A 22,547-nucleotide genomic window follows, 5' to 3' on the forward strand; every position below is an offset into this window, starting at 1 on the left:
GAAAATACATATTTTCCGAAATATGTATTTTCCGATGGCTTTAGGCGACCCCTGTGTTTTGGTCGTTCGACCCCCGCCGGGGTCACAACCCACAGGTTGAGAACCGCTGAGCTAATGGATGGGAGTTTTGACAGTGATGAGGAGTTGCATGAATTTTATGATGAATAAAACTTGAGTTCAATAACTTTATGGACCCTGGCTGGTTGGCTCAGTGGTAGAGCATCGGCCTGGCGTGCAGGAGTCCCGGGTTCGATTCCGGGCGAGGACACACAGGAGAGGTGCCCATCTGCTTCTCCACCCCTCCCCCTCTCCTTCCTCTCTTGTCTCTCTCTTCCCCTCCCGCAGCCGAGGCTCCATTGGAGCAAGGTTGGCCTGGGCTCTGGGGATGGCTCTGTGGCCTCTGCCTCAGGCGCTAGAGTGGCTCTGGTCGCAACAGAGCAACACCCTGGATGGGCAGAGCATCGCCCCCTGGTGGGCATGGCGGGTGGATCCCGGTTGGGCGCATACGGGAGTCTGTCTGACTACCTCCCCGTTTCTGGCTTCAGAAAAATACAAAAAAAAATTTTTTAAATAACTTTATGTATAATACATTTTTTTTTTTTTAATTTTGGGCCCCAAAATCAAGGTGCGTCTTATATATGGGGAAATATGGTAAGTTTTCTATTTCCTTACTAGATTGTGACATCCTTAAATAAAGGGAATGTTTCATTTCATACTGGGTGTTGGTGTTGAAAATGGTTGTTTAGCATGAATGAAAGAAGGCTTTCAGAAATGATGTGTTGCATGATGAAAGCCTATTAAAAGTTAAAGGCTTATAGTTTTATTGATTAACTGATAGCTGGCACTGCACAATTATTTCTACTGGGTTATCACAGGAAACTGGTTAAAACCCACAGTAATGTTTGAACAATAAGGTTTATTTAATGTTACTCTGTTATAAGACTGTATACCAAAGAGATAAGGGAGGAACTATGAACATATTACTACTTCAGGTGTGCCAGGCTATAGTGAAACTCACTTGTAACTTATAGTATAAAGGTTCAAGTTTTAAAAATGGAATAAATTTTCAATTTACAGTAAAATTTACTACCTGTGTATTTTAAGTAGTGGTTTTTTTTAGTGTATTTAAGTTATTAAAAAATAGAAGGAAGCATTATATAATAGAAATGACAATTTAGTGAAATTAAGAATTTGGTGTTCTATTCCCAACTCTAATACCAACTGTGATATGTTTTTCTTTCTTTAAAAATGTAGTTTGTATTATATGATATTCAATAATATAAGATGTTAGTATCAATTTATTTTAGGAATGTGTTTATAGAGAATTTTAAGATTGAAGCTAGAACAAAGGGAGCTTTGAGGATAGACACCAGCTAAATTGGGATGATTGTTTAAATTTTGTATTTATCCAGGGTACTTGTGATCTATTTTTTTAATGATAAACCAGAAAACATTATAGTCCTAGTTTTTTGTTTGTTTGTTTGTTTTGTGTGTGTGTGTGTGTGTGTGTGTGTGTGTTTATACATGTTCAGGAAACCATACACTAAGCTAAAATACTAATGTTGTCTCTAGTGTGGGGTAATATATGATGGGTAAAACAAGGAGAATAAAATAAAATATTTATTTTTTTCTACACAATAAAGAAAAACTAAAACACATTAAAAGACCACTTTATAAATATCATTTGTGGCTTTGAAAGTAGATTATTATTTTATATACAAGTAAAGAAAATGGCCTGACCTGTGGTGGCGCAGTGGGCATTGACCTAGAATGCTGAGGTCATCAGTTCAAAGCCTCGGGCTTTCCCAATCAAAGCACATATGAAAAGCAACTACTACAGGGTGATGCTTCTTGCCCCCCCCCCCCATTCTGTCTCTGTCTCCTTTCTCTATAATCAATAAGTAAAATTTAAAAAAGAAAGAAAGGAAGAAAATGTATTGGGGTTGGGGCCAACATGTCAAAGACAGGCTTTTTTTGTTGTTTTCCAGTTTTATTAAGAGCTGTTACCTATGGTGGAAAGCAGAAGATAAGACCACTTAGTTCAGCTCTTCTTCAGCCACCACCTGAACAAGGTTCTTCATATGACATCTGTGGATGAGCTTTAGGGGAATCCAGGGATCATCTGGAATTGTATCTAAAGTACTGTATGTAGTCTTCATGTGTTACATGTATGTCACACCAGAGACTGAATCTATAGCTTTAACGGATTCACAGAGAGTGTATGATCCAAAAATGACTGAAGAACCCCATAGACAGTTTTTGTTTGCCTTAATGTAGAGTATAAGAATATGATGTGGGGCCCTGTCTGGTTAGCTCAGTCTTTCTGAAACACCAAGATTGTGGGTTTGATTCTCCAGTCAGGGCACATAGAGCAAGCAACCAGTGAATGCACAGCTAAGTTGAACAACAAATGAATGCTTCTCTCCCTCTCTCTTCCTCTCTTCTTCTCTCCCTTCACCCCTTCCTCTCCTTCTCTCCCTCCCTCTCCCTCCCTCCCTTTCCTTTCCTCCCTCTCCCTTCTTCTCTCCCTCCCTCTCCCTCCCTCCCTTTCCTTTCCTCCCTCTCCCTTCTTCTCTCCCTCCCTCTCCCTTCTTCTCCCTCCCTCTCCTTCTCTCTCTCTCTCTCTCTCTCTCTCTCTCTCTCCCTCTCCCTCCCTCTTTCTTATCAATCAGTAATTTAAAAATACATATATGATGTGGATTTTTCAGTCATGGACTACTGAGAATGATATTGTTTATTTGAGTCCTGGAGTAATACGATTGATTGCAGGGTTGATTTTTTCTAGGTTATGCATTTCTATCTTTCCTGCTATTTTTTTTTAAAGGAAGAGAACCTTTTTTAAAATTTAACTTATTCATTTTAGAGAGGGGAGATAGATAGATAGATAGAGAGAGAGAGAGAGAGAGAGAGAGAGAGAGATGTGGGGGAGGAGCAGGAAGCATCAACTCACATATGTTCCTTGACCAGGCAAGCCCAGGGTTTTGAATCTATGACCTCAGCGTTCTGGATCAATGCTTTATCTACTGCGCCACCACAGGTTAGGCCCTGCTATTCTTTAGAAACCTTTGATCTTGGTATACTAATTTCATCCAAAAAGCTGGCATACTCCTCAAAGTAGGGAAAAGAGTATCTTTTCAGTTTTTTATCAAATGATTTTTAACAGTTTTGTATCATTTAAACAATTAGAGTTTTATCTTTATTTTAATATGCAAAAATTTGAGTACATTCCTTCTAGAATGAAGATACAATTCTTTTAATCCTTAAATCTTTTTATGTATATCTGGAACTTTGAGGATTTATAACCCTGTTCATTTCATGATAGATATTTAATGTGTACTGAGTCTGTAGACTTTTGAGATGATTTTTTTCTAATTTCTTTTATCTTCTTCCTTCCTTTTGGTCATTACTGTTAGAATCTTAGCAATGATCTGGGATTTTAGTTGCTTATACCAGGAATTTCCATGTTTATGTATAAAGATGGTATGTCATGCTTTTGTAAGGAATTTCATTATTTCCACAACAGCATCTCATTAATTCTTTCTGCATTCACAGAGGTTTTCTGAGTACTTGGTTTCATTCTTTGTTGGAGAAAAATGGAGGTGTATTGGTGTTCTTCCATTTAAAAAGTGAATGAACAAACAAAACCTACAGAACTTAGGTTCTCTGCCAATCTACCTTTCCTTGGAATAAATTTTGTTCAATTTAAATATTAGATTTTCTCTCATACTCTGATTCTAGATGTGAAGGAATTTTTACTTTCACTTACAGTGTTTGATCTAAAAGATTTATTTATTTATTTTTGGCTTTGGAATTTTATTAAAAAGTTTAGTTAAATATGTTCAATTTTTTTCCATTTAAGGTTTTTGAATAAAACTTATATGTATACTTTTTGATTAGAGTGATTTTTTTTTGAGCTTTGGCATTTTTGTTTGAATTTAGTCTGTCTTTTCTATCTTCCTATTGCAGTGTGAAATACATGTGTCATATTTTATGTGAATTTTGAAAAATTGTACATGATGTTTGGTGATAATTGGAAACTAGTAGTGTATGATATGAGCATAGTTGAGAATAACCATTGCATAAAGATGTATTTTTTTTTCAAATTTCTTTTTCACTTTTCTTGCCTGAAGAATAAAATATTTGTAGTACTATGTGGCTTACTCATAATAATATTGAGGTTTAAGAGAGAAGATTCTTTTTTTTCTTATCTGAACAGTTGGGATATTAATATATATATCACAGGGTTGTTTGATAAATCAGTGGAGTAACAGATGTGAAATGCCTAACACAGCAACTGCACATAGTAGGTTCATTCTGTCAAAGGCTATGTGCAGCACAAGATGTAATCATGCTTATAGGGAATTACTGGAGCACGGAAAAATTAATAAATGCTATCAGATTCTGCTCTGGTCAGTTATTAAATTCATTCATAAGTAATGAACAATCCAGGAAGGAACATGTAGAGTGGAAAGTTTCATTAGAATGAAACTTTATCCATCCTTACATTGGTTGTCTGGAAGCAGAATCAAATAGGAAAAGACTGGTAAATGATAGCAAAATACTTTTTTTCTTTAGAACTGCCCTCACAATTGCATTTTTCATATCATTTTACCTGTGTTAATTCACTCTAAGCTGGTCCTTTTGTGTAGATTTTTTAAAAATTACATTATTCTAACAATAGAGGGGAGCTTTAATATGTTGAACTTCCTAATAAAGTTGAAGCCACCCTTAGAGTATGCCTCTCTGCACCTGACATTCCTTCCCCGGGCAGGACCCCTCCCTGTGAATAAGAGGAAAGGCTTGGCCAATTACCACAGACAAAGCCGGACAGCTGCCTAGCCCAGCTGGGAGGAGTTTCCGTCTGAGTAGAGCTAGTACAGTCGGGGGGCCTGTTGCCACGTCCCTTCTATTCACACCATCTCACGCAGTGGATTACCTGAGTTGGAGGTTGAAAAGGGTCATTGCTCTTTGCAGAGAACCCCTCTCCACTGGGTGGACTTTAGGACGGGAGGAATTGTTGCAGTTGCCAGTTTTCTACTACAGGCAGGAGCTTTCTGAGCCTGGTGCACCACTCCTCCTCTCACACAGACCAGAACATCAGGTCTGTCGTCCCTGGAGTCTCAGGTGGCACCACAGCGGCATCCCAAGCTAATGGTTTGGTGGAAAGGGAAGGGGTGGTCCTTCTGTCCGGACCCCTCACGGCTGACTCACAGGAAGTGCTAGCTGAGCTTGGCACTGGGCGAAGTCTCTCCAGGATTCTGCCCCTCCCTGCCTTGATTCGCCAGCCCTCTCTGACAGAGGCTTTGCATTTGCAGTATCTCCCTAGAACAATGAAGTGGCTCCAAGTTTGCTAAGACTCCCAAGGAAATTCTTTGGACTACTGTTGACAGTCTTCAAAATGTTTTGCCACCGACTTTTCCAAGAAGCTGTTTTGTAAAATACTCACTTCTTCGTGGATTGCTTTGTCTTCGTGGATTGCTCAGGGTGACCATGGTCCAGCGTTTTAGCCTCAGAAGGCAGCTATCCAAGGTGGGTAGCTCGGATAGCTTTTTTCTGTGTGTTTAAGGGAAAACTCTCACTAGCTTCGGCATGGCTTCCTTTTTCTCTGGTACTGTTCTGTCAAGCCTGCCTTCCTCCAACGCTAAGGAGGGGTTGGGGGGAGGAAGCGCTGCCTTTTGTTCTTTGCTCTGACAGACACAAAGGTTTAAGGCTGACTGCACTGGCAACCCTAGATTGTGTTCCCCTAATACTAAAGCTGTCATCTTTGAATATAGAGGAAATTGTAGTTTCCTTCTCAGATACAATTTCCAGAGGGTGTTTGTGAAAGAGTGAATAGTGGGTAAAAAGTGCAGAGTGAATAGTGGGTAAAAAGTGCATATTTAATTACCAATTAACCTAGCAGCTGGTTGACCAAGATGAGAAATGTTATTAGTCTATAGAATCAGTGTTTTCATGGAAAATTTAGTATTAATCTGGGAAGAACTACCATAAAATAGTTCAATAAGCAAGACTCACATGAAAATGTTAAAATGAGATTGTGTTAAAAAAACTTGCATACTTAATGAAGTAGTGTGTGAAAAGCAGTAACCAGAGGCTCACAAATCAATTTTTACAAAATTCTGCTTGAAAAACAGGTTTCCTTTGTACAGCTTTCTGGGCAGTTCTTTTACTCTAATAAAATCAAACGTTAAAAAAAAAAGTGAAGCCTTTCTGAAGAGGGGCTGCTGACTTTATGAATCAGCCCTGGCAGTGCCCAGCCTTCTCTTGACTCAGTTATTGAGCTCTCTTTTTAGCAAGTACAGAAACTAGTTTGGAAAGAGGTGTGCTGAGACTTGAGTTTTATTTCAAAAAAAATTTTGTTTTTTAAAAGCTCTGTTTTATAAATGTAGCAGTTGGTGGCTAAATTGTGTCACAGTTCATTCCTTGCAGACAAGACAGAAGCTTAAACAAATAGGAAATCAGTAGGCATTTTCACTTCCTTGGTTCTCAGTCAGAATTGTTAAACCCTGAAATGTGTTATTATCTTAAGGGAAAACCTTTAGTTCCTCACAGGTGACCTCGGTGTAGAATGTATGTATTCAAGCAAAAATGAGCCAAGCTCTTGCCTCCAATCCCTATGTCCAGTTGCATGTCTTTTCTTGCATCTGTAAGCCTACCAGGGACTTCTTTGGTATATTAAAGTAAATTTTCCTTCTTTAACTTCTCTCCTCTCCAGGTGGGGAGGGAGGTAGGTAAGAAGACCCCAAATTTCTTTTAAACAATAAAAAGAATGATTTTTGTTTCTTCTTCAACAACCTCTAATTCGTGTATTTTCAAATATATAGTACATCTGTAAAAAGCAGATGATGTGTAGATTGTCAGGCCAGTGACATTTCTGTGTAAGAGGGTCTGAAATAATTGAGAGCCAGGTGATAATTTTCTAATTAGGAAATAACTGCATTCTAGATATTTTACTATCAATATTTCTCTCTCAATTATTTTTTTGAACTTGATACTTTTCACTCTGTACTTTATATATTACTGTGAATTATTGAAAAGCCACTTTTGGGGGAATTAGGAGTACATCTTCTCTATAACATGTAGAAATAAAAGGTCGTTATAAAACACTCAAAGGCAGGTAACTTCTAGTTTTTTATAACACATTCTAACTTGGTTTCTGGGTCCTATACTGGATGGTCAGGACCAAATCTAAGAAAATTTGTTTTTTGTCAAATGTCCTTAACATAGTATATGTTAAGTAATGAATTGAAAAATAATATTTTTAATTGTTTCAGTCTGTGTGGCACTGAAATACAAAGGGGAGACCGATTAATTATGTCAATGAGATTTTAAAAATTATTTATTGATTTTAATGAGAGAGGAAGGGAGAGAGAGCCACAGTGACAGGAACATTGATCTGTTCCTATATGTGCCCTGACTGGGGATCGAACTGGCAACCTGTGTGCTTCAGGTCAAAATTCCAACCAACTGAGCTATCCAGCCAGGGCAATATAAGTTTTTTTTTTTAATTGCAGTGAAATCACCGCACCTGTCTTTTCAGCTAAATCCATGTTACCTGAAAGCAGAGGACCTGTCATAACCGAGTGTATGGTATTTCGGACACATAGTGAACACTCGTGAAACTGGTTTTTTGTAGGTCAATAACTGTTGAATAGTGGCAATTACATATGTTTCCAACTTTGCTAACAAGTATTTTGCAATAAGAAATAATCTTCTACAAGTACAGAATGGTCTTAAGATAATCTTATATTTCAAAAAGCAATGGCCTATTTTGACAAAAATAATAAGTACTAGAATAGTCAAACGATTCTTCTAGGCTAGCAATTTCTTTTAATCAGTGTGACACAAGCATTTTTAAAACATGCAGTATGTGACTATTTAATCAGGGGCATGGACCTCTTTTCCCTTAGATTGTCAAATAAAAAATGACAACAGCCAGTCTGACCTGTGGTGGCATAGTGGTTAAAATGTTGACCTGGAATGCTGAGGTCACTGATTTGAAACCCTGGGCTTGCCCGGTCAAGGCACATATGACAAGCAATTAATGAACAACTAAAAGTGAAGCAACTATAAGTTGATACTTTTCACTCCACACCCCCTCCTCTCTTTGTAAAATCAATAAATAAAATATTTTAAAGAAATGACAACAGCCAGCAACAGCAATAGCTGTCTGATGTGAATTAATCAAAACTATACCTTTTTGTTGTTGTTGTTAGATTGGAAAAATATATACAGTGTTTTGTTTTTTTTATAGAGACAGAGAGAGAGTCAGAGAGAGGGATAGACAAGGACAGACAGACAGGAATGGAGAGATGAGAAGCATCAATCGTTAGTTTTTCATTGCGCGTTGCAACACCTTAATTGTTCATTGATTGCTTTCTCATACATGCCTTGACCGCGGGCCTTCAGCAGACCGAGTAACCCCTTGCTTGAGCCAGCGACCTTGGGCTCAAGCTGTGAGCTTTTGCTCAAACCAGATGAGCCCGCACTCAAGCTGGTGACCTCGGGGTCTCGAACCGGGGTCTTCCTCATCCCAGTCTGACGCTCTATCCACTGTGCCACCGTCCAGTCAGGCTATATACAGTTTTTGGCATGCCACAGAATTTTAGTAATAAGTTTATATGTACCATGAGATGAAAAAGGTTGAAAATCACTGTTCTGGGCTAATGAATGTTCACATCTGAATTAAGTAAAAAGGAAGAAGTAAATTAAGAAATAAATGAAGTAAAAAATTTCATTTTTAAAGAGAGATGCTTAGTTATTCTGTTTTACTAGATCTCAGTTACCTGACTCCCAGAAAAGCTTTCTCTTTTTCTTGTCATTTTAATATATTTTCCTCCTTTATAGTTTTCTCCCATGTGCCTTCAAAAGTATTCACTAAGGAAAGCTTTTTCTTCATTCCCTAAGTCTTCTGCATGAGATAGCCAAAATAGTCGGAAACCTGACAATGTGGACATTTCATTTCATTCTTCTAATGATCCTTTAAGTCAGATAGTATCAGTTTCATTTTGTCATTAAACAGGTTCAGAAGAGTTAAGTTTCTTGCCCAAGATCAGCAGGAGGAGAGATAGAGTCAGGTTCAAACTTAGGTCTAACTCCAAACCCATTTTGTTTCCCCACACACCAGTTGCCTCCATAAATTTCTGGTATATTCATTCTACTGTCATGGTCTCTGATATTGCTCTGTATGTTTTTCTCCATGCTTATAGAGAACAATATAGTAAATAACTTGAGTAACTTCTTTAGAGCTGCTCTTTCCCAGGGAGCTGAAATTAGTATCTGATAACGTTTAAATTTTTCAGTCAAACTTGTTTCCCACAATTAGAATTGTTTTCTTTGGCCAGAGAAACATCAGTTGGGATAAGATAATTGATTTAATAAAGCCATATTAAATTTAGTTGAAACTTAACTGCATGCATTTATATGAAACTTTAAACTGTAGTGCTTTTTTAAAACATTCTTACGGGGAAAAATTTACTCTTGAGTTTTTGTAATAATGCTTAAGGGATGAAATACAATAAATTAGACATTCAGAAAGTTTTGTCTTTACTGACTAGCTCTGCCCACCCCTCCCCAAATTTTTTAAATGGGTAATAGAAAAATCAGTTTTTTTCTTCTTTTCCAGGAAGTTCTGTTTTTTCAGAATGTATGATAAAAGCTGAGGAGGCTTTGAAAAAATAGTTTTAAGGTTGATTTCATTAAAATATTACATCTTTTGTTTTACTTTTGAATGTTAATCATTTCCATAGTTCAAAAATTAAAAATTATATAACTGAAATCTTGCTTCCAACCATGTCTTTTCAGCTAGTTCATATCCCTCCCTGCATAGGCAACCAGTTTTCTGTTTATCCTTCCATTGTTTATACATGTATAAGAAAATGTGTACATGTATTTTCTGACTTTTCTAAAATGCAAGATAAATGCTATACAATTTGTCCTAAGAAAATAACTTGAACTTTAATTTTCCAGATGTAAATCTGAATAATTATCTCTTTGAGGTTCACATTTATTTTCACATTTTTGGGGGGAGGCTTACCTTTTTTTTTGTGACAGAGAGAGGGACTGATAAGAACAAACAGACAGGAAGGGAGAGAGATGAGAAGCATCAATTCTTCGTTGCGGCACCTTAGTTGTTCATTAATTGCTTTCTCATATGTGCCTTGACTAGGGGGCTATAGCAGACTGAGTGACTCCTTGCTCAAGCCAGCAACCTTGGACTCAAATGGTGAGCCTTACTCAAACCAGATGAGCCTGCGCTCAAGCTGGCAACCTCAGGGTCGGTATCAGGGTTTCAAACCTGGGTCCTTCTCATCCCAGTCTGACGCTCTATCCACTGTGCCACCACCTGGTCTGGCAGGCTTACTTTCTTTAGGATGGGTATAGCCACACAGAATCCACTTTCTGTATCAAAAATAATTAAAATAATAACAGATCAGCCCTGACTGATTGCTCAGTGGGTAGAGCATCAGCCGGTATATGGATGGCCCTGTTAGATTTCTGGGTAGGGAACACAAGAGAAGCAATCATCTGCTTCTCACTCCCTCTCTCTCCCTTTTCTCTCCCACTTTCCCTCCTGCACCCAGTGACTTGATTGGTTCCAACGTGGGCCCTGGGCGCTGAAGATGGCTTGATTGGTCCCAGTCAACCTCAGACACGAAAAATAGCTCAGTTGATTTGAGCATCAGCCCCAGATGGGGTTGCCAGTTGAATCCTGGTCAGGGCACACATGAGGAGTCTATCTCACTATTTCTCTTCCTCTTACTGAAAGAGAGAAAGAAAGAGAGAGAAAGAAATTCTTTTGCACGTGGTACTTTCTCCCAACCATTCATGAAATTCACAGATTGATGATAACCTTTGTTTGTAACACATACATTTGTAGTATAGAATTAGTAACTCTAAAAATTCTTTAAATGAATTTGGAGCAAGTTAGCACTACTACTCTTGAGAGCACATTTTGGGAATGGTTTATAAAGGCAGGACTACATGTTACTTTTTATGTCTATATTTAGAAGCTACATGTAGTATTTACTAGTATGAAGTATTCTGATTTGTTCTTAATCATTTTGGCTTACATAAGAAAATGAAAAGAACTTACTCTTTTGGACAGCCAAGGTTAGTTAGGACTTAACCTTTGCTATATGCGTGGCCCTGTGACAGGATCCTACAAAACATGTTGCATAAGAATAAAACTATGCAAATAGAACTTGCCTTGTAATAGCCCAGAAAATGTCCAGTAAGTCTCAGTCTGTTTCATCAAGTGTTTTGTAAAAAGCAGATCACTTTGTCTTTACTGAAAGTTTAGTTTTTGAAAAGAATCTATTTTAAAGTCAGCAGTATCTAAAATCCAAAAGTAGCACATATAATAAACATTTCATAGCTTTCCTTTTCATTTAATTTTTTTTAAAATTAAGTGAGAGGTGGGGAGGCAGAGAGACAGACTCCCACATGCACCCCGACTGGGATCCACCTGGTAATGCTCTGCCGATCTGGGGCCACTGCTTAATTGCTCAGCAACTGAGCTATTTTAGTGCGTGAGGTGAGGCCATTGAGCCATCTTCAGTGACCGGGGCCAACTTCACTTGAACCATTCGGGCCAAGGCTGTAGGAGGGTGAGAGAAAATGAGAAAGGGAGAAGAGGGGGAGGGGTGGAGAAGCAGATGGGCACTTCTTCTGTGTGCCCTCACCAGGAATCGAACCCTAGACTTTCACACATTGAGCCGATGCTCTACTGCTAAACCAACCAGCCAGGGTTTCATTTAATAAAATTTATCTCAGAGGTGTTTGTCACTAAAATTGAGTAAACCATGGCAGGATATGTGTCTGGACAATTTGACCTCTTTGAAAAGTGTTATCTAGGATCCCTTTGAAATGGGTAGAATTATGTGATGATGTGTTGTATGTGGCCTGGTTATAGTTCTAAGAAAAATGACTTTAGATAGCAAACACCAAAGAAAACATCCAGTTTTATGCCAGAAGGAATATAATTTTATACAGTTGTTCCCAGGAGAAGTAAATAAATTAAATTCATTACTTTAATGGACAAGCTTAGAGTTTAGATTCTAGCCAGTTTTTTCTCTCTTTTTTTATTATTATTAATTTTAATGGGGTGACATTGATAAATCAGGGTACATATGTTCAGTGACAACATCTCCCAGTTATTTTGACATTTGATTATGTTGCATACCCATCATCCAAAGTCAAATTGTCTTCTGTCACCTATCTGGTTTTCTTTGTGCCTCTCCTCTCTAGCCAGTTTTGATAGTTCGAATTTGAGAAGAGCAAGTGAACTTAGTGAGTCAGTTATAGACTTACATATTAAAGTCCAGGCACCAAGAAGATATACATTTCTTCTACCTCCTTCTTTTCAGGAGAAAATTTGAAATTTTTCTATAAAAACAGACATTCCTTTTGATAGAAATTTACCTTATACACAACAAAATTTTCTTCATGTGATGTTATATTAGGACTCAAGTCCTTTCTCTTAGACAAAAATCACTCCTCTTAGGCCTGACCAGTGGTGGCACAGAGGTCGCCTGTTGGAAACCCCGGGCTTGCCAAGTGAAGGCACATATGGGAGTTGATGCTTCCTGCTCCTCCTCCCTTCTCTCTCTCTCTTTCTCTTTCTCTCTCCCCCCCCTAAAATGAATAAATAAAAATCTTAAAAAAAAATCACTCCTCTTACTCTTAAGGAAAACTTTATTATAATTGAGGAGGTAAGACAGAAAAAAAGTAAAATAAGCTTTTTATATTTATAAAATTGATAATAAGCAATACACATTTTGAAAAGGGAATGAACTCTTCCTTTGAATATGAGAGGGGCTTGAAAAGCCCTGTAGAGGAAGTAAAGGATTTAGATCAGTGCTTCTCAGCTTTTCCTTCTTCGTAAACCCCCAATGTACACGTCAAGAATGTGACTTAGGCTCAAGGTAGTAGTCATTGGGAGGTGACTTGAAAAATCCCTCACAATCTGATGTATACTCCTGGAGGAACCCCATTCCTTTGCAAATTGTTGATATAGATGGAGGACATGAGGAAAATATTCCAGGAAGGAGGCAAGATCACCAGATTTGCTTTTGTTGAGAGGGGAAATCACAGTTAATATTATATCACATTTAGGGAGTTCTAATATCAACATCCTTTCAAAATCTAATTTTTGAGTTAGTTTATATTTTATATGGGGAAATCTAACAAGATAATGGAATTGCCAAACTAAATACCTTAACTTCTATGGAGTGAACAGAGGGGTAAATCTAGGAAACAGTCTTCTAGATAATATATGTGGGTTATTTAATATTACTTCTTAGTATATTGAATTTTAACTGCAAAGTCTTTTATAAATTTTTTTTTTTCCCTGAAGCTGGAAACAGGGAGAGACAGTCAGACAGACTCCCGCATGCGCCCGACCGGGATCCACCCAGCACGCCCACCAGGGGCGATGCTCTGCCCCTCCGGGGCATTGCTCTGCCGCGACCAGAGCCACTCCAGCGCCTGGGGCAGAGACCAAGGAGCCATCCCCAGCGCCCGGGCCATCTTTGCTCCAATGGAGCCTTGGCTGCGGGAGGGGAAGAGAGAGACAGAGAGGAAGGGGGGGGGTGGAGAAGCAAATGGGCGCTTCCCCTATGTGCCCTGGCCGGGAATCGAACCCGGGTCCCCCGCACACCAGGCTGACGCTCTACTGCTGAGCCAACTGGCCAGGGCCTCTTTTATAAATTTTTAATTAATATTTTAGAAAGAAGAAAGGAGAGACACATCAATTTGTTGTTCCACTTATTTTTTTATTTAATTTATTTTCGAGAGAGAGTAAGGGGGGAGAGAGAGAGAGAGAATGAGAGAGAATGTCTGAGTGAGCACAATAGGGATATCCATCTGTTCCTTATGTGTCCTGACCAGGGATCAAACCTGTAATGTTCGGGATGACACTCTATACTGCTGGGCCAGGGCTTAACTGCAAAGTCTTAACATTCTTGTCTAACATTCTTTCCCCTGTCTTCTAATCATTTGAAGATAGATATTGAAATTATACAAACAACACTTGAACTGCCCTGTTCTGTTCTTGGTGCAATGTGTGTATTTATGTTGAGACTTAGGAAACTAGCCACAAAGGTTGGTCTCAAGTAACAAATTCTCTAGACACATTTGGAAATCTGACCCAGTCTGTTCAGTATCATTTCAATGGTAAATGACTGAGTTTTGAGTCTTATGAAGTGATATTATTGATCACTGTATTCAAATAACACCTAACCATTGGGACTTCAAGATATTTTAGAACCTGGCCGATTGGCTTAGTGGTAGAGCATTGGCTGGTGTATGGATATCAAGGGTTTGATTCCTGGTCAGGGCACACAGGAGAAACGCCCATCTACTTCTCCATCCCTCCCCCTCCCCTTGTCACCTCTCTCTCTCTCTCTCTCTGTCTCCCTCCCTCTCTCCCTCTCTCCCTCTCCCCCTCCTGCAGCCATGACTTGATTGGAACGAGCTGACCGAGGTGCTGAGGGTGGCTCCATGGCCTCCACCTTAGGCACTAAGAAGAGCTTCATTGCTGAGCAATGGCACAATGCCCCAAATGGGCAGAGCATCCCCCCTAGTGGGCTTGCCGGCTGGATCCCTAGGTGCATGCGGGAATCTGTCTCTGCCTCTCCTTCTCTCACTAAATTAAAAAAAAAAGACATTTTAGAGCATATAATATAAAGTCTATGTATATTCTAACTTAGAATTTGGAACATAGTAAATAGAAGTAGTAGGTTGTGTATAAAGATATATATCTACTCTTATTTCTTACTACTCTTTTTACTTTATTGTACCACTCACACTGGACCCTTCCTTTGCTGTTTTTCAAGTGCATCACAGTTCTCCTGAAGACTTCTGCCCTTCTTCTGCCTTTTTCTCCAGGTATCTGCACAGATTGCTCTCATACATCCTTGAGGTCTTAGCTCAGAGGTCACCTTTTCAGCAAGTCTTTGACTGTTTTAAAATAGTGAAATCACTCCCTGCACACATACTTTTCTCCCAGCATCCATTATCTCCCTTCTCAGTTTCTTTTCTTTTTTCCCCTCCAGAGAGTACTTATCATCATCTGATATACTATAATATATTTTTTACTATTTTGTCCCCTGCCACCCCCCATGTAAACCTTATGAAAAAGACATTTATCTATTTTGTTCTTTTTTAAAATGTATTTTTTAAAGGTTTTATTTATTGATTTTATGGGATAGGGTATGAAGTATCAACTCATAGTTGCTTCACTTTAGTTGTTCATTGCTTAATTGTTTCTTGTTGTATGTGCCTTGACCTGGCAAACCCAGGGTTTTGAACTAGTGACCTCAGTGTTCCAGGTCAATGCTCTCTCCACTGCACCACCACAGGCCAGGCATATTTTGTTAATGTCTATATCCAAAAACATAGAATAGTGTCTGCTACTAGGTAAGTGCTAAATATATATTTGTTTTATGGATGAATTTGAATATAAAGAATAGTCAGAAAGTGGCTAATCCTCTTGTCTACCTTTTTCCACCTTGTTTCTATTCTACCTACTGCCAACATCCTCACCTAAAGCTACTTCTAATCCCCTGTCCCTTCTGCTGCAGAGAATTCATGTCTGATAAAACTTGTCTCTTAACAGACACCAAATAAGTATTTGTTGAACCACTGCTAATATTATCTTCTTTCCCAGACGTCATACCAAATCTAAAAATCAAAAATGGCGATAAATTGGCAACCTCACTCTGGTTCTTGAATTATAGGTATTCATATTTCTAAATTAATCTTTTCGATTGTGATGAAAAGAGCCCAGAAATAGAAATTTAGGATTTTTCTATTCTGCGTGATTTTAGATAAATATACTGCTCACCAAAATTAAGGATATTTCAAAATGAATATGAAGCAATAAAAAAAAGCATTTAATTTTTTTTATTAAACAAGAACATCAGAAAAGCAAACAAGTCAAAGGAAATTGTCTAATTATGCAAATGGAATGCAAAACCAACTTTTATTTCATTGGTGAAAATGCACTATACAAAAGGCTAACAGTACTGGAGTATCTGCATGTTCCCTGATCCCCTAATTTTTGTGAGCAGTATATTTCTCTGTTTCAGTTCCTGAATCTTAAAATGACACAATGATATTTACTCTTACTATTTCAAAGGAACAAAATAAACAGTAAATGTGAATGTTTGGAATGGTATTTAAAACCCTAGAATATAAGGTAATATTCCAGCCCACATTTTATAACTATCAAGTATGTACTTTTAAGTAGTCAAGGCCACTAAGTGGTTTTCAGTCTTTTTTTTATCCTGTTTGGATACATGTTGGAAAGTAGAGCCCCCGCCTAAATAAAGCTCTATGTCAAGGGATAATAACATACCACCTTTATAGTAAATTGGTGTGAAAAAATTACCACAAAAAAATACTAGAGTTATAGTGACTTGGAAAGTTTTCTGTATTCTATCTGCATTTTTACTAGACTTTGAGATTTGGGAAATTGTTTCTCTGTTGATTTTGTCATTTAGACTCCTGCATAAACATTACTGCTTAGAAACATCCTAATGAAATTTCCTTTCTCTGTTATTCAATGAGAATCTACATTTAGATGTTGAGATAATATAAAGAGACTATTAGGAATCTGACATCTTTCATAATCTTGCTAAACTGAGAAAAGGACTCATACTTCTCATCAGAAGAGAATAGTGACACAATACTTGACTTGTCACTGGGTTCAACAAACCTAACCCAACTATTATATCAACAACAAAAACAAGTTTGTGTTTGACTTGGTCAAGTTTTAAATATATGTAGTGACTTCAAGAGCCACCTTGCTTATTTTTCAAGTTAAGAGAAAGGGCAAGCCTGACCAGGCAGTGGTGCAGTGGATAGAGTGTTGGACTGGGACTTGGAGGACCCAAGTTCGAAGGTTGCTGGCTTGAAGTCCAAGGTCGGTAGCTTGAGCCCAAAGTCGCTGGCTTGAGCAAGGGGTCACTTGCTCTGCTGCAGCCCTACTTCCCCACCGCTCAAGGCACATAAGAGAAAGCAATCAATGAACAACTAAGGAGCTGCAATGAAGAATTGATGCTTCTAATCTCTCTCTCTTCCTGTCTGTCTGCCTCTCTCTCACAGAGAGAGAGACAGACAGAGAGAGAGAGAGAGAGAGAGAGAGAAAGGGCAAAGGGCTGCTGTAAAACAGCTTATCTTAAGGGACATTCTAAGTGAAATTCCCCATTCTGGTTTCTAAATTAGCCAAGTGTTTAAACAACTTTTCATCTTTTGCCGTTAAAGTTGTCAGAAAAGTGCTTTAGCTGATAAATTTAAGCTCTTTCTACTACTAGCTTCCAACTATTTTCTGTGTCTATCCTCATTAAAACAAAAAAGGAAATAACTTACCACAATTTATATAATAAGCAAATGGCACTCAGCTACCACCTAGAAAGTCATAGACAAGATAATGGCACATATGTCCAAGAGATGCCCCCTTCCTTTTTTCCAATTCCTTCTACTTCAGTAAAAATATTCCCTAGAAGAGTCAAGAAGGAGTAATCAGTGAAAGAGACTATGTCTATGAGTACTATTCTAATTCTGTAGCTTTGAAGACTCGAAAATATAGAACATTCACTTTGGTAGTGTGGTTGCTAATTTCATCTATGTCACTTCTCTGCATGTGCTTTTTCAAGGTCTCCAGTTTCTTTCTTATTGCTCAATCCAGTGATGAGTTCTTAGTTCTCATATTGATTTTTAGCAACATTTGTCATGTTGGTCATTCTGTCCTCAGTGAAACAGAGTTTCTGGTATTCTCTCCTCTCCCTGGTTCTCTTTGTTTTTCCCTTCTCAATTAATGGTACCTCCAATCCTCCAGGCCCCAAATCTTTGAGTCATTTTTGATGCCTCTTTCTCACTCCCAATGTATCAGCAGGTCCTCTTGCTTCATTTTTAAATATATCTAAAATTTTTAAATATATCTAAATATCTCTAGTCTCTGCTACCATCCTCTTTCACCTGTATTTTTGTATTAACCTCCAAACTATATAGTCTCTCAGCATCCACTCTTACCCCACTAAAGTTTATCCTTATAACAAAAAACAGAAACCAGATGATGTCATTCCTATGATCAAAACCCTCCGGTGTTTTCCTTTTTCATTCACTTTTATATGGTCTTTAGGGCCCTACACAATCTCTCTCCATGAACTGTTCTGACTTCATATTCTGTTTTCCCACTTGCTCATTCTGCTCCAGCCATACCACCCCTTTGCTGTTCCTGGATCATACCGAGCATATTTCTTTGCTCTGTGCCTGAAATCCTTTTTCCAGATAACTACAGTGTGTCCGTAAAGTCATGGTGCACTTTTGACCAGTCACAGGAAAGCAACAAAAGACGATAGAAATGTGAAATCTGCATCAAATAAAAGGAAAACCCTCCCAGTTTCTGTAGGATGATGTGGCATCATGTGCGCATGCACAGATGATGATGTAACACTGTGTATACAGCGGAGCAGCCCATGGCCATGCCAGTTGAGATGTGGACAGTACAGAGGAAAGTTCAGTGTGTTCTGTGGCTCGCTAAATTCGAATCCGTGACCAAAGTGCAACGTGAATATCGGCGTGTTTATAACGAAGCGCCACCACATAGGAGAATGACATTACTCGGTGGGATAAGCAGTTGAAGGAAACCGGCAGTTTGGTGGAGAAACCTCGTTCTGGTAGGGCATCAGTCAGTGATGAGTCTATAGAGGCTATACGGGATAGCTACCTAAGGAGCCCTAAAAAATCTGTGCATGAGCCCACATCGAACTGCACTGAATAGGTATGAAACTGGGAGAGTTTTCCTTTTATTTGGTGCAGATTTCACATTTCTATCATCTTTTGTTGCTTTCCTGCGACCGGTCAGAAGTGCACCATGACTTTACGGACACACTGTATATCACTCATTTGCTCATTGCTCTCAAGTCTTTGCATAAATGTCATCTTTTCAGATCTTTTCAGTGAGACTTTCCCTGAGCACTCTAAAATATAAAATTACAGTATGTCCTTTCTTTATATTTTTACCTTCAGCATTTGTTACTTCCTAATATACTATATTATAATTTAGTAATTTATTTTGTCTGTTTACTCTTCATATTCCATCCCAAGAAATAAACCCTGAAAGTTTTTGTCTTTTTATTATTATTATTAATGTATCCCCAGAACCTAGTTCCTATTAATTGAATACATGAATTAACCATTTATATATATATATATATATATATATATATATATATATATATATATAAAAGAAAGGATAGAAAAGCCATTCTGAATTAAGAATATATTATTCCATGGAACATTGTATTTTATTATCAAACAGGAATCTTTTAATGTTTTACTGTTTCCAAGTGATTTCATCATTTCCCTTGTATATAAAAATGACAACAAAAAAACCCTAATACTAATCTTTTGCCTAGTCTTTATTTTTAGCTTTTTTATAAATAATAAATCCCTGGAGATTTCTTCTTACCAACAAGAAAAGTCAAAGTTATTCACATCTCTTATTCAGTTTGATCCTATGAAATAGATGGAACAAAGTTATTGTTCCAGTTTGTATAACATTTCAGTATTTATTATGACTGATTTTAGTTAAATTTAATAGATATTATTGCAGAGTATCTCCTGTTTTGGTAGTAAATGCCAGATTCATTAAGTAGCTTAAATTTTAGTTGGGAAGACAAGCACAACTTTAAAGGGAACGGTAAGCCAGGAGAGTTTGAAGGAGATGAGCTTTGAAGGACGGATGGGCAGAAAGCTAGTGAGAGAAGAGGAAACAACGAATCAGTCCAGAATTGTCTGTTTTCTTCCCAGCAGTATCCCTAGAAGGTGGAAGTGTCTCACAAAGAGTTTATTGATTTATCAAATGAATGAATATGTAATAAAAGCACAGTGCCCACCCTGGTATGAATGTTTGGTTGGTTAGAGCATAGTTCCAAAGCACAGAAGTTGCTGGTTTGATCCCCGGTCAGGGCACATACAAAAGCAGATTGATGTTCTTGGCTTGCACTCTCTTTCCTCTCCTCTCTCACTAAATCAATCAATCAATCAATCAATAAAAATAAAATTAAAAAAGCATAGTGTTCTACATGATCATGAAAACAGGTAGGCAACAGAGTATGTGTTGGCAAAGATGTTTGGTGAAGCCAAGTCATCAAAGTTTCAATGCCAGGATAAAGATTTCAGACTAGTTTGGTTAACTGTTTGCAGTCTAGCCCATGTTCTTAAATAGAAGGAAACCTGTGATACAGTGAGCTAAGAAATTTTGTTTAAGATGACAGCTCCTTCCAGTATAATTTATGCAAGGATGAGAATATATCTGTGTCTCTGCTGTCTAGTATAATAGTCACTAATCACTAGTCACATGTGACTGTTGAGAGCTTGAACTGTAGTTAGTGTGACTAAGAAACTGAATTTTAAATTTTATTTAAATAGCCACCTGTAGTTAGTGGCTACCATAATGAACAGTGCAAGATACTAGTGGACGGTTTGGAGAGTGAGCAGACTAGAATTGAGAGAACAAATAATAATAGGCGTTTAGAGTAAGCCAGCCATGAATAATAAAATTTAAAAAGGAAGAATATCTGCTATTTCGAAGGATCAACAGAATTTAATAAAAAATAAGATGAGAGATTTGCATTTTAAGCCAAGGCTGGGTAATAAGAAATAGAATTGTTAAGGAAATGGAATATTTAGAGCAAGCTGAAGGGTGGTTTATTGATTTGGATATAAGTTCAAGTTGGAGTATATTATGTCTTTGATGAAGATAGAATGGCTAAGCAGAGAGATTTTGTATTTGGAAATAGAGAATTTGTGGTTAGATAATAATGGTGATAATGACTTAAAGATAGTCCTTGAAGTATTGTGAGTGAAAGTTTTGAGCAAGGAATAAAAGAGTGAAGGTGGTGATTACTGTCAAATGCCAAAGAGAAATTAAAGATGAAAACTGATTGAATTTATAGCTATTGATTTTAGTAGAGCATTGTCATCTAATTCATTCATTTTACAAATGAGGAAAATGTTGCTCAAGTCATATGAAATGAAATACTTAAATATACACTTGTAAATGTCAGATTGAATGTTTGAACCCAAATTGTCTGCTGACCCCTTCAATTTACTGCTTTTCCCATGATATTGACAAAACAATAAAGTCTTACTGAGAAATATAATTTCAGTAGAGTAGAGTGAAATCCAGATAACAGTGATAAGAAAGTGGAAGATGCAGTGGAGATGTGAAAACGTTAAGGGTAGACAGCTTCTTTCAAGAAGCCTGGCAGTAAAAAGGGGGGATTGAAATGAGATACAATTGAAAGAGGCAGTAAAATCAAACCAAAAAAATTTTTTTTGTTCCAGAAATATTGAATAATCTATTCTGGCATGACAGGCAAGGATAAAAATGACTAAGTGTTATTACCTTCCTTACTGCTGCCTAGGAAGATGAAGTAATTGACTCAGGATTGTAGATTATATTATTGGTAGAGCCAGAAATAGCCCTTAGATCTACTGAAACTATTTAATGACCAAACCTTCTGATTGTGTGAATACAGAACATAGGTCATGCCTTACTGCATATTTTTCTTCTTTGGTTTAAGATGTAGATTATTGTGATTAGCATTTACTTGTAAAGATATGACTTTTTAATATTTCCTGTTCTTCAGGCCACTTGATCTGCTAAAATCTAAAAGGAATTCAGAGAGGCAAAGCTTTAGCATGAAGACTTTGAGTATGTGTTTTTGTTTTTGTTTTTAAATAAATTCCCACCACCCTTTGAGGACATTTTCATGTTAAAGAACCATATACTTTGTAAGTTAAATGGGCCACGATGCGTCAATTATATCTCAGTATAGCTGAGGTGGGGGAGGGAGAAGTCCCTGGTTACCTCTCTCAAAAGGTATCAGGAATGATACGTTTTTACATCTTTAAAATATAGTGTGCCTGACGGGTGCCGGCGCAATGAAAAGAGCATTCACCTGGAAGGCTGAGGTCCCAGGTTTGGAACCCTAAGGTCACCAGCTTGAGCTCAGGGTTGCTGGCTTGAGTGTGGAATCATTGACATGATCCCATGGTGGCTTGAGCCCAAAGGGCGCCGAATCGGCTGCAGCCCCCTGGTCAAGGCACATATGAGAAAGCAATCAATGAACAACTAAGGTGCTGCAACTATGAGTCGATGTTTCTCATCTCTCTCCCTTTCTGTTTCTCTCTCACTAAAAAGTAAAAGTTTCAAATATTCGCACATGTACCTATCTATCATCACAAAAAGTATCTTTCAGGAAAATGTACCTAAAAATAGTCATAGGTAAAATATAATGTGATATCAGAAAGAGAATTTTTAGTGAAATTGTGAATACAGGTGATGAAAAGTAACCTGGAGAAAGAGAAAAAATATAAGATTGTTAGGGACCCAGAGATTGTTTTATATTATGGTTGTTATTGGGAAAAAAATGTTCTTGAGAGACTTCCTTGGCTTTAGCCCTATGTGGAAAATTAAATGGTAAAGTAGAAGAGATCTTTTAATTTTGCAGTGATGCCTTGGAAATAAAATT

General features: G+C 37.8%; 1 protein-coding gene across 3 annotated transcripts in view; it reads left to right on the forward strand.

Annotated features, from left to right (window-relative positions):
* The window catches only part of TMCC1 (transmembrane and coiled-coil domain family 1), a 265,968-nt gene that overhangs the window by 124,002 nt on the left and 119,419 nt on the right, over positions 1–22,547 (forward strand). Inside the window, exon 1 of one of the 3 annotated variants that reach the window (XM_066351884.1) lies at positions 5,064–5,529. The exons of the other annotated variants lie outside the window; for them this stretch is intronic. Coding sequence (XP_066207981.1) covers positions 5,491–5,529 — 39 coding nt within the window. The 5' untranslated portion in view covers positions 5,064–5,490. Of the gene's footprint in view, positions 1–5,063; positions 5,530–22,547 lie in introns of those variants that run through there. 3 annotated transcript variants of the gene reach the window in all.

The sequence above is a fragment of the Saccopteryx leptura genome, chromosome 10 (assembly GCF_036850995.1).
Source record: "Saccopteryx leptura isolate mSacLep1 chromosome 10, mSacLep1_pri_phased_curated, whole genome shotgun sequence".
Classification (NCBI taxonomy): domain Eukaryota; kingdom Metazoa; phylum Chordata; class Mammalia; order Chiroptera; family Emballonuridae; genus Saccopteryx; species Saccopteryx leptura.